Source organism: Aulonocara sp. 'chitande type north' Nkhata Bay, linkage group LG7 (assembly GCF_057382095.1).
Source record: "Aulonocara sp. 'chitande type north' Nkhata Bay isolate Kocher_YH1m ecotype deep benthic linkage group LG7, A_spYH_male_GT1.1, whole genome shotgun sequence".
NCBI classification, from domain to species: domain Eukaryota; kingdom Metazoa; phylum Chordata; class Actinopteri; order Cichliformes; family Cichlidae; genus Aulonocara; species Aulonocara sp. 'chitande type north' Nkhata Bay.
This window is the reverse complement of record NC_141350.1, coordinates 56,062,928-56,079,181: the sequence shown is the minus strand read 5'-3', so window position 1 is coordinate 56,079,181 and position 16,254 is coordinate 56,062,928. Positions and strand designations below refer to the sequence as shown.

The 16,254-nt window shown below is 40.5% G+C and overlaps 1 protein-coding gene across 1 annotated transcript in view; it reads right to left on the bottom strand.

Annotated features, from left to right (window-relative positions):
• The window catches only part of LOC147326325 (zinc finger SWIM domain-containing protein 6-like), a 50,994-nt gene extending 37,300 nt beyond the window's left edge, over nucleotides 1-13,694 (bottom strand). Inside the window, exon 1 of the mRNA XM_086301473.1 lies at nucleotides 13,139-13,694. Coding sequence (XP_086157599.1) covers nucleotides 13,139-13,565 — 427 coding nt within the window. The 5' untranslated portion in view covers nucleotides 13,566-13,694. The remainder of the gene's footprint in view (nucleotides 1-13,138) is intronic.
• Between the last annotated feature and the right edge of the window lie 2,560 nt (nucleotides 13,695-16,254).

Below are 16,254 nucleotides of genomic sequence, written 5' to 3'. Positions count from 1 at the left end.
TGTAGAAGTTTCTAAAAAAAACATTGCATTGAGACACTGGTATGTAAGCATGCTGTGCATCATATATACGCTCTATGTATACTGTTGACTTCAATGTTTCAAGCGTTTATTTCTTTCCTTATTGGAGATTCTGATCTGTGTTTTTAATATAAGTACACACTGGTGTATGTGTTGTTGTTGTTGTGCAATTTAAAGGCCCGTCAAAAGACAGAATGGCAAACCAGGCTGTGCTCTTAAAGCAGTGGTTCATGCTCTACTTGTTCATATATAAATAAATCAACACTCAATCTAAAACCGATCGAATGCAACATGTGTGTTGAACTGTTAGCCTGACGACATGCCCTGCTCTTGCCTTTGTCTCAGACCAACTGTTTAACTGTCATAGTGTAACGTCACAAACGGCATGCCTCCAGGAGGAAAAGAATGCTTTCCTACAGCGTCACGGCAGAGGAGGGGCCCCTCACTGTCAAAACAGGATGCGGGTCACACCTTATCATGGCAGCGCATCAAACCAGAGTTACACACCCTCAGCCTCATTTCTGTTTGGGTTAAACACACAATACGGCTTGCTCAACATTTCTGGAGCGAGAATATGTGTGTGCTTAAAGAGCAGGTGTGAATGGACTGTAAAATAAACAACACTATAATCACAACGAGCTACTGTCCAACTGATCACTCTGCAGTTATTTTGGTTTCTGTTGTCTCGCCGTTCCTCTGCTATCTGTCTGAACACCTCCTCTTTCTGCATCTCAGTCACCAGCTGGAGCAGCCTTGCTGCTCACTGACTGCTTAAACCAGTACTAACTCACTCTCCTTTAACACAATGAAGTGTTTTACATGAGAATGTTTTCTTTTGCAATTCTACTCCACGTCATTTCCTTTTATTCCATTGCTACATCTTTGGTTAGTGGCTATGGTTAGTTAAACCGTTAATCGGAAACAGACTCAAATGGCAAGTGTTTTGGCAATCAATTGATTTTTTAGGTCATTTGGCAAGAACAGAACGGCAGAAAATTGTCATTTCCAGGTTCTAAAATCAATCGTTGGGGTTTGGAACAGCTGCTTAAAAAAAAACAAACAACAACAACAAAAAACACACAAATAAAAAAACCCAAGACTTTTAACCCTGAGATATAAGACGTCATCAGTCACAGCCACAAACTCTAGCTGTAAACCTGAGCAATCATACTGTATGTAATTTTTGTAACACATCAAAAGTATTTCAACCTACCCCCTAAATAAATTTTGAAAAAAAAAGTTCTGTTTTGCCTTTATCCAAAATACAGAGTTAGGGTAGGTTCAAGGACCAATGAGTGTTCACTCCGAGGAAAAACCAAACTACTGTATCTAAAAGAACTAGTAATAAAGTTCTAGAGTGCAATCAAAGAGTGTGTCCAAACCTCACTAATTAATACATTTCCTTCTGGTCAATTAAAAAAAACAAAAAACAAAAAAAACAGACGGGGTTGAAAGGAAGAAGAAAGAAAGGAAAAGATAGATAAGTAAGGGGAAAACACAAGAGCGTGAATTTAGGTAAATAAGAAAATCTTGTAGCACCAAAGAAGTATAAAAGAAGAAGTTTGGTCATCTTCAAATATCAATAACTGTATCAGAATTAATGATGTAATTTTTCTTCAGGACTCTGAGTGCATTTTGTTGATAATACTTCTGTGATTTTACTTTAGAGGGAGTTGGAACACTTCTCCAGCGTGCAGTTGCACACTTTCATCTAATCAGCCCTCCCTCCCTGCTCTGCCGCCGCTCCCTGCTTTAAACTGCATTAAAGCCCAGTCGATGCGGTTTTCAAGTGCATCCCGTTTCCATCGCAAGTACTGACATTACTCATCTTTAACAGATGAAAACAATGACTCAACTTGTAGACGCATGCCAGGCATACCCAGTTTGTGCAGAAATAAACACTGGATGACTTAGCAGGGCTTGTGAGAACTTGTGTCATCCCTGAGGTGAAGTTGTATAAGCAATTAAAGCAACTGCTGGACAGGTTCATTCAAATTATTACAGTTTCATCATATTGCTATCACTTAAACGCACGCGCAGGTGTTTCTACACATAAAAGAGCAGTCTCATGTAGAGCACCACTTTAACGGTTGTATGAACACCCAGTCACTCCTTTATAGTTGTCATGTTTGACAGAAAACATGCAGTACAAACTGCTTTTCTACAATTTGATGGTCTAACAGAAAGAAAAATATACTATGTAATATTAGGGCATGGATGGACAAAAAGACTCAAGAGTTTCTCTCCTAAATTAAAAACAAAAAGTGAAAGTGAAAAATACTAAAGACCACCTAAAGCTGGTTTTAGAATCTGCATCTTAAATCAATTCCCTTTTAGCTTCTTAGTCAGTGTTTTTAAATGGCTTTGACTGACTTCTTCTATAATGCAATTGAGGATCATCAGTAGAATATTACTTTGACGAGACAACATAAAAGAGAAAAATGTTATTTCTTTATATAAAATGTATTTTAATGTATTACTGTGAAAGATATAAATGAATGAATGAAGTCATACAAGCTGAAAATAATTGGGTTGTCTTTGATTTAACTGTAACCAATAGTTTAAAAGTCAATTGATTAAACTATCATAACATACAAGAATATAAAAATGCCAGATACTGTATTAAATGATTTTAACTTAAAAAAAATTGAAGTAGAAATGGTATAAAATGTAATGGCCTGCATTTGTATAGCGCTTTTCTAGTCCCTAAGGACCCCAAAGTGCTTCACACTACATTCAGTCATCTACCCATTCACACACTGGTGATGGCAGCTACATTGTAGCCACAGCTGCCCTGGGGCGCACTGACAGAGGCGAGGCTGACGGACACTGGCGCCACCGGGCCCTCTGACCACCACCAGTAGGCAAACATGGGGTTAGCATCTTGCCCAAGGATATTTGGCATGCAGCCAGGAGGCAGCCTGGGATCGAACCACCGACCTTCTGATTAGTGGCTGACCTGCTCTGCCACCTGAGCTACAGCCACATGGTATAAAACAAGAAAGAGTTTAGGAAAATACATTTCCTAATTAAGAATCTGAGAATATGATTTAGTTCTCCCATCCCTAATTCAAGTAACAATACAAGAACATTTGAAAAAGGCAATACAGAAAAATGGCTCCCAGTAAACGACTCTATGAAAGACACCTGAGAGCGTAAAGAATAGTCTGTATGTTTGAAACTGACATATGAGACATTTCAGCTTCTACTGGTTTTGTTTTTGTTGTATGCTGGTTTTAGAAAACAGCATACAACACATAACAATTTCCTTCAGCACAAAGTACAGAGTTCACATAGCTGGTCTGGTCCAGCAAACACTGCACCATCCAAACAATAGGCAGCCAATCTTCATAATGATTGGTATTTATGGTTGAAAAGTAAACTGTTCGTTCAATGTTTTTTCATCAGGAAATATTTTCACATTAGATCAACAATAAGCTCAAGTCCTAAGACAAATAGTTTCAGGACGAGCCTTAAAACCTGGTTCTACTTGTCCAAGTTTCAACATGACGTACTTTTAAAGCTCCATGGCTCTCGTATATATGAGTCAGTGAAACTTGGGAGCTGCGATGAAGCTTGGGGAAAAGCCCGAGATGACAGTTGGACCAGGAGAACAAGATCATTTGCTTGTTATTACAGATGCAGACAAAAGTGCCAAGGTGGAGCATGCAAAGAGGCGGAATAATAAACTGAAAGTAGGCGGGAGATCCAGAGCAAAGACAGGAAGTAAATAGTCATGGGTACAGCAGTCAATGGTTTTACGTTATTTCACACACAGTCTGGGTACTTTGCAAATTTGACTAAGCAAACACTTTGACAACTTTTCTCCCAGAGTCAAACATGCACAGACATATAGATAATGAGAGCAGATGGTAGAATCGTTATCTAGCAGAGCAGGTTCAAATGCAGCAAAGACGCACACCGATACTTAAATTTGAATCCACCCCGTCACCACAATGATAATCCAGCTAATCTGCATGCTTTTACATTGCACACAGGGCATATTTTGAATATAATTTTGGAAACAATGCCGAAACTGAGCTTCAAGATTCCGGGTGGACATTTAATGGCTACTAATGAGAAGAGACCTGCTCTAAATTTCCATAACATTTGTGTATCAAGTGTTTCTAATCACCTTTTTTTGTAGGAGTCTTTCCTCTGAGTTTATTAAACACTGACAGGTATGACACATGTTAGCTTTGCACCAGTGGGATCTACATGTGTGCCACCACCAGTGAACTAGGGTGTTACTTTTATTAAGTCTATTCTGTTTGCTAAAGAGAAAAATACTCAGTCATACTAGTAATTTTGTTAATTTCAAGTCAAAGTATTTGCAGTAGTAATTACTCTCATCATTATTAGTTTTATTATTGCGAGGCCATCTCTCTAATCATCCATAATTTACAAAATAAAACGTCATTTTGATATCCTGCACTAAAGATGCTGTGCTTAAATAAAGTAGTGTAACACCTGGAGAGATTAAATGAACAATTACAGCAATTACATAGGAATTTGCTAATTAATTTGACAAATATACAATGATCCCATCATTTCCCTTTTCAGTACAACTCCAATAGGTTTATACCTTATGAATTAAAAATGAAGCATTAGCAGTCTCTCTGACAGTTGTAGCACCTCCGTACGCCAACACAGATACTGGGTCAGTTACATTACCTCACCTCCATGTGAACCAGGACATTATTGCTGGGGAATCTTTTACTGCTTAAAAAAAAATCAAGTCAAATCAAATCAAATGCACATGTCTTTGTCCAGATAAGTGCACAAAATAACTCCAAGGCTACAAAAGGATATATTGTATAGGTAGAGGAAAGGAGCATCAGTCTTCATTAAGCATGCTCTGGTTGTGAGCTAAGGTAACAGCCTCTGATTGATGATAGCTTTAAGTTCCCATTAAAAGGTAACCATTGCTCATAAGCAGTCTCTGATCAGCGCTGAGGCTGTGAGAGGTTAGTCGCCTGCTCTACAAAGACAAAAGCTTCTCTTTGGTCTGCAACAGTGATCACGAGCCCCTTGGCGTCCTCTTTATGACAACAGGAAAGACTGTTTTGCTGTGATGACCTCAGAAAATCCTGAGTTTGAAATGCTCCACCTTCACCTGTTAACTAAAGTGCTCTGTTTGCAGATATGCAGTGAGCCAAAGGGCCATCGTCTTCAGGGACCACTTCACACTGGTGCCCCATGTTCCCATACAGCTGTAGCAATGGCAGGCTTTGACTTGCTGAGACAGTGTGAGGTTGAATAGCACTCCCCAGACATGCCAAGAAAAGACACCACTACAGACTATGGAAGGCAGAGGCTGTTCTACAGCTCAAACAATTAGCTAATTGATAACGAAATCTATTTCCCAAGCAAACAAAAGAAAAGACAGATTAGCTACTTCTTAACAGTGTCCTGAATTTTTTTGTCTCACATGATAGAACTGCAAATAACAAAAGACTAATCCAGCTAATCATTTTCTTAATCGACTGATTATTTTGTTTATTAAGAAGACAATTTTTTAATAACAAATAAAATAAAATATCGGAAACCCTTCAGACTCACTTTAGCTTTGTTTGCTAGACAAAGATAACAAAGCTACACATTTGTGAAGTTTGGCCAAATAAATGTTAATTGAACCTTTTTTCTCTAAATAAATTGATTTATTAAAAATACATTATTATAAATATGAATGGGACTAAACATCAATCACTGACGCTCTAAATTGGAATAAAATATAACTATGACTACCGTAAATAAATTATGAATTTCACAACTGTAGTCAGACAAAAGGAGGAATATGAAGATGTCGCTTTGGACCCTAGGGGAAAATTGTGATGGGCATTTTTCACTATTTACTGACACTTTATGGAGCGAATGATAAATCACTACAATAATCAGCAGATGAATTCCTAATGAAACACTAGCAGCAGCAGCAGGGGCATGATATGGACAGGTGAACATGTTGGGCTACAAGAATGACAATGAGAACAAAACAGGATTTATTGAGCCAATCGAGTCAGGCGGAGGTAAACTAGTTACTCCCCTCCTCCATCCGCTGCTCTTCTCTGCCGCCTCTCCTCTCTGACAAGCTGAAGGTTAATGACGAAGGGATGCGGCAGAGGAATACAGATCAGAAACACTAAACTAGCCATAGTAAGAGATTTGCAGAATTACCTACATACCAACATATTTATATTACATACCTACGGACATGGAGTGAGGTTTTTTTGTTTATATCAATATCTGTTTTGAAAAGTCCCCCGAAAATCTCTAAAATTTAGCATGTACTTACAGCTTGTTAAGATGCAATGTTGTTCAAAAATCTTAGCAACTATAGGCTGTATATAAAAGATGGTCTCCACCATGACGTCACCCATTAGCTAAAAAGCTTCCACCGAGTGTCTTGATGTATGCTCAATCATCCAGGGAAGGAAATCCCAGAAAGCTGATTCTGTTCATCTGGATGCTGTGTTTTCAGTGGGAGAAAGGTTTTCGTCTCTCATCCAAGTAACTTCTTCGGTCTTTCTCTCGTCCATATAAACAGAATCAAATTTCTGGGACTCCCACTGAGTATTTTCACCACCACCATCTTGTTCTGAATAATAGTTAAGTTTTTACTGACATCAAGGGACTAAATGGCTATTTTCCCTTAGTAAAACTGGGTGTTTTCCTTTTGGAACCAGAGGAGTTCCCTCCTGCTGAAATGCAAGTTTAAGATATTTCCTTGGCTTCATTTTTCAGACTTGGAAGCAAGTCCATCCTTTATATACAGTTTATGAGAGAAACCCAAAGCAAATTCAATCCCATCCAGCTATTCCAAAACTTACTGAAACACCAACTGTACATCTCCAAGAAATGCACTGTTTCCTCCTGTTTCAGTAATGTTAGCTTAAAACTTCCAACACTCAGCTGAGCTACAAATTTGTGATTATTTTCTTTTTTTTTTTTAAAGATATAGCTCTTCCGTAGGGAAAAAAAAAAAGATGTGCTTTCTCTTCACTGGCAGTTACTGATAAATGGGAAAAATACAGTACTAAAAGAACAAGCCAAACAAAACTCTGCATCAGCTGAGCTTCTGCCATCCATGTGGAAACAGGAATGACCTGAAAAATACCTGGGCACTACTCCAAGTCTTCAACCAGCAACAACAACCCCACTGAAACCAACTCTGCTGTAGGACATCAACACCCACTGCTCGACGCTTTGTTTTTTAATCTCACGCAGGTAGGCTCACTATGCTGTAAAACCATTTTTCAAAATGGCAAGTTTTGCCAATGGCTGCTTTCACAGCATGCGCCCAATGTTGCTCCAATAAAAATTGATCTTGCAGAGAAGAAGCATATTGAGGTCCTATGCACAGACTATTAATGCTGATCAACAAGCTAAAAGGCTGAGTGTGGTTGTCCCTTGGCATACTTACAAGGCTTTGCATCATTCACTAGGTGTGCCCCAATTCATTGATTCTTCATAAAATTGCAGATGAGATCCAGTAATGAGTGAACACGAGAAAGGCCCGAGGCTTCATGTAAGCATCTGCATATGTGTGTATGTGTATGTGAAGAAAAAGCAGTGCTTTCATTTATGAGAGCACGCTGGATTTTTAACCTTAAAAATACAAAGGTTAGGAATAGGTTTGGAACCACTGGACTACAGAGGTTCAGGATCTGTACCTAGCTGTATCCACCTCTACCGCCTGATGCATCACTCCACTGATAATAGCTGTGTAATTTCACTTTCAAAAGGGTTCAGAATACAGAAGTGGCTGCAATATTTCTGCACCTGCTTACAAATGCACAAAGCACAAAAAGAAGAAGCACTGAAATTACAAAAAGGAGGGGGGGAAAGGGGAGAAACAAGAGGCAAGTATATAAAAGGACTATTTCTTTGAACTGTGGCTTAGAGGGGTAGTGTGAGCTGCCTGTACTTCATCTGAAGGACCTGGGCACTTCTATCACCACTGACCATCAGCAGGAAGCTGCACCTCCTCAGAAGACCGCTGAACTAGAACAGGCAAATCTTGGGCTGGACTTCAGCCGGCTCCAGTGATTACAGAAGTGCACCAGTGATAGTCGAGTGTTAATGCTGCCTGCAGACTCAAACCTTACCCAACATCTGAGCTCAGAAACAGAGCTGCCTGAATATCACATGATGAAATGTGAGGAAAACTACAAGCGCTCACACAAGCCTGGTGGACATGCTGGCAGTCATCACTGCCTATCAACCCTCATGACTATGAAGCAACAAGCCAGTGACAGACTTGAGGGCTGAGTCTCAAATTCTGCACTTCAGTGTACAAAATGACAGTAATGTTGACAAAAATGTCAGGAAATGGTGGAAAATGCCAGTTTTCCAGAAGCCAGGGTGACATCTTCAAAAGTCCAAAACCTAAACGACTTTTGCCATTTTTTGCTTGAAAGATTATTAATCAGTTATGAGATAAGTTAACTAAGATCCTGTTCTTCTCAACATCAACACTCTTGTATCTCAGTAATAAGTGGAACATGTCATTTATTATGCAGGGAAAAGTGGTTAACTAAAGATTATTTACAAGCTTCTGCATTATGAAAGTGTACATCTGCTTGTAGAATGATATTAGCTAGCTCAAACACACAGTATGTAGTGGTTACATTTTATAGCAAGTATTGCATTTTTTCTCTCATGTGCATCGTTTGACTTTTTAAATGAAAAAAAGAAAAAAAAAAACAGCATTGCACTGTGCAGGACATTTATTTGTTGTTTTCTGACCATGAGCAGCTTAAACATTAATCAGAATCATCTTTATTTATAAAGCTAACTCTCAATTTTCTTTCATTCCAGGCTGAGCAGACAAGCAAGAAGAAGAAAGAGGGGGGAGGGATTTGCATTTTCCCATAAACAACAAGTATTGAATACCAACAGCGTCAATATTTCAAAGACCTCTGACCCAGTGTAGTTGAAGCAGATAGAAGTAAATCAACAAAGGATGAGGGAAAGAGAGAAGTGCTTCTAAAGTCTAAGTTCAGTGTAAGTTATGAACCTGACCTGAAAAGTTCAAGCAGCTTAAATGCAAGCTAATAACTGGGAAACGCAGGTACCAAACACATTACAGCACGTTTTCCCGCCATATGTAGAATTTCACATACACATATACATATAGATGTGTCTCCCTGCCCAGGTAAATGTGATGCTGTTCACAGCTGTGATATTTTTTCTACTCCCTAAAATAACCATGCTCAGTGCAGACGCACTGCAGCCTATACTTCAGCTCAGACTTGCACTCTGTGAACTGATGTCAATAAAATGCTCTACGTCATGTTTACAGCAAAAACCTCAGGGTGCAGGAGGCAGCAGCCATTATTATTATTTAGCAGCCATTATTATTTATACACTTTCATAAATAAGCAATTAGTCCCTTCAATACTGACCACGAGACTGAAATCTTGTCTCCATTTCAACATCAAGGAAGTGTTATTGAGAAATGCTAGGAAGGAGGTTCTACAGATATCAGCAGTTCACAGGTAGAGCCCCAGTGATTTGGTCCCCTGATCCCTCTGTCAGGGTACTCATATTATATTTTTCCCCTATAGGATGATCTATAAATAAATCTGCTGAGCCTTCAACTTGATCTAATACCATCACAAGGTAATCTATTAATTTGGACTTTTAAACCAAATTATTAACTACAAAACCCATGAAAAATACTTTCAGCATTTCTTTATAATAATAATAATAATGGATTGGATTTATATAGCGCTTTTCAAGGCACCCAAAGCGCTTTACAATGCCACTATTCATTCACTCTCACATTCACACACTGGTGGAGGCAAGCTACGGTTGTAGCCACAGCTGCCCTGGGGCAGACTGACAGAAGCGAGGCTGCCATATCACGCCATCGGCCCCTCTGGCCAACACCAGTAGGCAAGTAGGGTAAAGTGTCTTGCCCAAGGACACAACGACCAGGACAGAGAGCCCCGGGATCGAACCGGCGACCTTCCGGTTACAGATACGCTTCCCAACCCCCTGAGCCACGGTCGCCCTTTATGTTTAGTTCTAATTATAAAACGTTAGCATACAATATCCGCAAGCTCGCTTTACAATGTTGGCATGTAGACACTACTATTGGGGGCATTTTCAGGGCTCCACTTTGCAGTGGGTACCTCCGAGCATGAAGAACTACTGGATGTGACAATGCTAACTGGTTAAACTTGAAGAAGACAACAAGTAGCAATATAATAAGCAGTGTTACCTTCTCAAGCATTGCTATTAGCATCATAAACTTGATCAGCAAAGGCTAACGCAACAACAACAACAGCATTACAGCAGCTGTGGCAGTTCTCGGTTGTTTTGCTGCTTTGGCAACATTCAGTGCTGACAATGCAGTTGAAGCTATCACAAAATTATTATATCAACTCGTGAGTCTGATTAATTTTACATCAAAACCAATTAAAAGAGAATTGATGGTCATTAGCAACATCACCCTCCCTCTGAACCTGCTTTGTGTTCCTGGAAAAGGTGCCTACAGCCTCTAACGATGAGAGATTTCACCAATCAAATCAAAGCTAGTACAACAGACCAATGACGGGGTGTAGACTACATATTGGCACAATTTTGGCTGGTTGTGTCGAACAACGGGTATTCACAACGTTTACCCAACAATACTACTTCTAATGTCTTCTACTTTCTGTTCCCTTTCTGCGTCTATTTTCTTGTTCCGTAACGACTCTTTGAACAAATTGTAGTTTCTTCACACAGGATGCATTTCTGACTTTTGACCGCAAACTGAATTAGACCCTGACCCTCCTAGCCTACTTCTAACAACTAGCCTTCAAACCCTACCTAAACCTACTCAACCCTCAAACCTAAACCGTAACCATAAATCTAATCCTAAACAGTAACCTGAAACATTGACCCTAAACCTAACCCCAACATATCAGAATATCTGTTACTTGGTTTTTGAAAAGCCAAATTTGGGGCATTTTTCATCACTGATAACTTTCACATAGATAATAATTTAAACTGTAATTTACAATTTGTAACAGAAGATAACTGTGTTGTAGCTCAACAGGTCATCTGGAGCAGTTCAATAAAATGACCACAAACTACGATATAGACTACAAAAAGGTAATAAAGCAGTCATCAGGTCTACACCTGAGAAGCTACACTGTCAAGAAAAAAATGTCTAAGTTGATCTTTGCTCAGATTAACAGTGCAGGTCTGTTGTGGAGCGTGAGGCTCCGCAGCGCATGTGTGCCAATTCATTTCCTCAAGGTCTGCTGCAAGAAAACCTTCCTCCTCCGGTGCAGCCCACATGTGGGGAGATTACATCTTTTATTTATCACTTCTTGGCTCTATTTTTCCAGCAAATTCCAAGCTGGGGTGCAATCAGCCAAGAAAGCCTCCCTGTGTGTGTGTGAGCGTTTGGGATGTGCGGACTACTGTTATTCCTCTTTGTAAGAATGCACATCGAGCCCAGATTCAGTTTCATTCCTGCAGAAACATTTCCCAATATCTGGGAACATAGGCCTCTTGTTTTGGCAGGGGAATGTGTTGTGAGTGCGTATTCACAAATACACAATGCCCACATGAACCGCCTGCATTTGACGGTGGAGGGGGGGGGGGGGGGGGGGGGGGGTAGGCGAGGGATGGATCATGCAAGCACTCAGATTCCATTACAATTCAAATTAAGCACATGGAGTAATGGGATTACAGCCCTCAGAGATTCATGAACTCACAGGTGACAAACTGTAGCACGGTCACAGCTTCCCCGCTGACCAAACGGAGGGCTGTCTTCATTCAAGTGAGATCTTCAGATATGCACAAAGACACAACCCAAACTGGCTGTAGACTGGTGTGAATCATGGCCCATTTAAGAAGAATCTCCGTGCCAGTATACTTTCTCTTTCCAAACCTCTTCTACTTAACAAGGGAGTGAAAAGATGCTTTTGTTTGCTCTTCTTTTGCTGGCAACAGGACGCTTGAAAGACACAAATGAACATGTAAATAGGAACAAAGTGCCAAACTCACAATGGAAATGCTGGGCATTTGATATGTGTGCTGGGTAATTAAAATCTCAAAGAACCTCTTCAGAGAGGGGAAAAATGACACTAAATCAAGCACTGATTCATGCTGCTGGTGGACTAAAGTTCTCAAGCACAAGCACACAGGTGTCTGTTCCTGTTTCACTAGCTCCCAATGGGTTATAAACAAGATCACGTACGGTAATTCTCAGCTTCTTTTCATAAAAAAGAAAAAAATGTATATATATACACTTTTTTTCTTGCCTTTTAAAAAAAACAGAACTCTAAAACCTTCCCGTCATTCCTCTAGATCTAAATATAAGACATCAATAGTGCATACTTGTCTCCTTTCCAGTGCAGCAGGTCGTGTTTATCAGCTTCTCACTGCTACACAATGCTGATCAAACTGTATGCAGGCTGTCAAAGCCACAATGCATGCTCAACTATCATTATTATTCAACAGCATATCAATTGTGCTACAAAGAACAACTCATTCAAATGTAATGTGTGTCAGTTGGGACCCAACCCAGCTGAACACTTCCCTTATTACTCAATAGTTTTATGTAATCTTTTAAAACAGATTTTAAAGGTCAGACGGTATTTGAACAGGCTCCTTTCTCATGATATGTGATACAGAAAAAATAAAGCTCTAACGCAACTAAATGCTTCTTCCCCGAGTCACGTCAACGCAGTCACTAAGTGATCCAAGCCAGCCGGAGGACAGTAAAATCGTTTTATTTGTCATTAATATGACAAAGTTTCGCAGTTCATTCTGACGCTGCTGAGGTGTGATGTGGGGGAAAATCCTCTTTTGTTTTATTTTCAGCGTAGTCTGTATTTTAAGGCTTTTTTTCACATTCAAACTAGCCCCGAGCTAAACAGGATTTAAATGCCTCAGTCACACATTCCCATTCATGCACCCAGCAGATTTAAAGCCCCATTGTAGCCTCTCCGCGAGTCTGTCGCCCTTTGTTGTCAAACCCTGTCACTTTACCTCCTCGTGTTAATCGACACATTCTCGCGCACCGACATTAAATTTCTCCTCTTGTTCTTTCTGTTCTCGACTGAAATTGTCCGGTTGTTTCATTTTTGTCCGTAGAGCCCAGTATCGCCACATCACTCACCGACTTGGAGTACGTTGTCCACGCAGCCGCTCTCCAGCAGAGCGATGCCCCGTCGGAAAGGCAGCCGCGTCTCGTCGCCGCTCTCCCCGCTACTTCCGATCTCCTCCCCGCCAGTGTTGAACGACGAATACATGCAGATCTCACGCTCGCTCCTCGGGAAAGACCAGTACACGATCCGTCTCTGGACGGGCTCCGGGATCCGCTCGAAACGCTCCTCTACCCTCTGAAACGGCCACTTCTCAGCGACTTTCCTCGCCGCGATGTCCAGGAGGGTCTCCGGACTCTGGGTTCTGCTCGATTCGCCCTGGGTGGCTCCCGAGCTGCCGCACGGCGCCCCCGCGGCCCGCTGGCCTTGTCTACATGTTGAGCCGTAGCCCGGTCTACAGCAGAGCCGCTTGGCTGGGGGCTGCTGTACGCGCTCCGCCATGATAGCTCCGCTTTAACGGCGACGGAGGAAGTCAACGCACCATATGAACGGGATGGGGAACGGAAAAGGTTACCCACGGTCTGATTGTTGGCCGTGTATGGCCAAATCATCCTTTTATGGCAACATGGGGCAGGGCTTCGGCGAGCTTGTCAAACCCCTTTGTTGACAAATTAAGAGAAGGCGGGGTCTGCGGGGCAAGCTCCGTGCTGAGGACTGCCAGGAGGGCGGAATTCCCGTCCGGCCCTAGTCCTTTGAAAGCCAGATTTCGGCCCAGAATGTTAACTTTGTACAATACAACTACAACGGTGTAGTTGTATTAAAGAGCTACTTCAGACGGTGGTTTTACCAGTTGGCGTTCACATTTACTAGGGACGGAGAGAGGGGGCTTTGTCTTTCGGTGAGGTGGATCAGGCGGATGAAAGCTAGGTGCCAATGGGCGGTTATTCGCCTGTCAACACTCGAGCCTCGTGGTTTGAGGGGGGGAGGGGGCAATGAACGCAGCACCGCCCCGTGTGAGGTTTACGGTCCACCTGAATGTGGGGCGTTTAAAGGAAACGTAACTGCTTCGTGAGAGGTATGGAAGTCAATTTTTGACAAAAGAAACACGAAATCTAGTTATGAAAAAAATAGTAAGGCTGAGTCACAAAGCCCGATGAAAGAAATCTTTGAGTTATTAACTACTATAATACGATTTTTAAGATGAAAACATCATTCAATATGTACATTTTGACGTAAAATGTTTACTTTTTTAACACATAACCTCTAATTTTCCTGTTTTAGCATTTTCTTTCCATCTTTCTGGAATTCACCAACTGTACCTTTAGGTGCCACAGACGCTTTACGATGAACTGCACAACGTGTTACGTCATGTTGCATTTGAAATTACCTGCTGATTAAAGAACCACTACTCTGTATATGTTTGCTTCTAATGCTAACTAGATGCTGAGAATTGTGATATCTGTAACATGAATGCATGAGAAGAAAAAGGGGTTGTGATGATGGTGTAAGTAGGCAATGGGTTGTCATTTATTCATATTGAAAAAGACTGCACCAAAATAAAAAATAAACTAATTTAAAAGTAGTCTGCTTATTAGATGTAACTAGTCATTAATTGATGGTGCCAGAATGCTATTTGAGATCATCCCAGCTAATTTTAACGCCTGAATGGAATAGTATCATACATTGGCTTCACCAGAGCCTGGACCTCAACTTTACTGAAGCAGTGTGGGATCATCTTGATAGAGAATGGAACAAAGGGCAGCCAACATCTGAAGAAGAGCTTTGGAACAGCTTTTGTCCTTTTTAAAGACTGGAGAACTATTCTTGAAGACTGTTTAATGACATTTCAAGACAATTTGCTCAACACAGCCTAACTGTGTTGAAAAATAAAGATGTTTATGTCAAAGATTGACCTTCAAGCTCATTAGAAAAAAAAAATCAGCAGACTGCTGCATCTGTTTGAATTTTTTATAGTTTTGCCAACAAAATATAAAGAAATGAGGGGTGGCTTAAGACCTGTGCACAGTACAATACATAGATAAGATGTGCACTGTTAAAACACATATTTGAGCCCCAGTTATGAACGGGAGTACAAAGACCAGAACCAGCTTCAACAAGTTTTAAAGCTGCAAAAAGAACAGTTTATGGGGTTTTTGTATTGTGTTTAAAGTATTTAAATAATCATTAAAGCTTGTGCAAATCTTTTAAAATGTAATATCTGTGTTTCTCTATTATTCGTTGCTGCCTTTCTAGGACAGTACAGCAGGTTATACTGAAATGAAAACTCCTGGCAGCCCCATCCAAAGATGTTTGATATCTCCTTTTGATCAGCAACTGGGGAACATTTAAGACACAAATTTAAACAGTTTTACTTGAGCATAAACACACTATTTGTCACCGTAATGGGCTTATCTGTCACTTTTCTCTTCCAGTTACAGTACCACCTGCTGCTCCTGCAGGACAGAGTTATCAGCAGCCTCATTTCAGCACACTTGCTCCATGCTGTGTAAATGATTTAGGCCCCCTGGTTGACAATCTTGAGTATTGTCTCATTTTACCCTGCAGACAGCACAGAAGAAGCACAGTAATGGCTGAGTCTATTCACTCAGCATGGTGGGAACACAGTGGGTGGGCTGGGAAAGAGAGACAGTAGCACAGACCATGGCACACTCTGTTGAATAAGACAGTACAGGCCTCTAGCATTTGACTCTGTGCTCATTTTTCAGGCATTTGACCAAATCTATCTTTCACTGTATTCACTAGATTTAAAGCAAGTACATATATTTCATTATATTTCATTAAATTGTCTTTTCAAGAATCTCTCAGTTTCTTGAACCATCTTTTTGATGGATACACTGAAATTTAGTTCCAACATTATTGTTCACCTATAGCAGGGGTCTCAAACTTGCAGCCACTTGCGGCCCACATCACATCTTCTTGTATATCGAGTTGAAGAAATAAAATGCAATTTGGCCCTTGAAGTTACTTTTTTTATTAGAGAGGATTTATTTGTTGTTGAGTGCAATGTTAAAATAAGTTCTTTAAAAAAGCAAAAAATTATTTAATATGAAGCCAATATGAGAGGAGAGTACAAACACGTTGAGGGACTGGCTGTGTTAGTTCAGTGAGAGAGTTATTTGTATAGAAAACAATTTTCACTAGAAGTCAAAAACTAATGTGTACACTTACA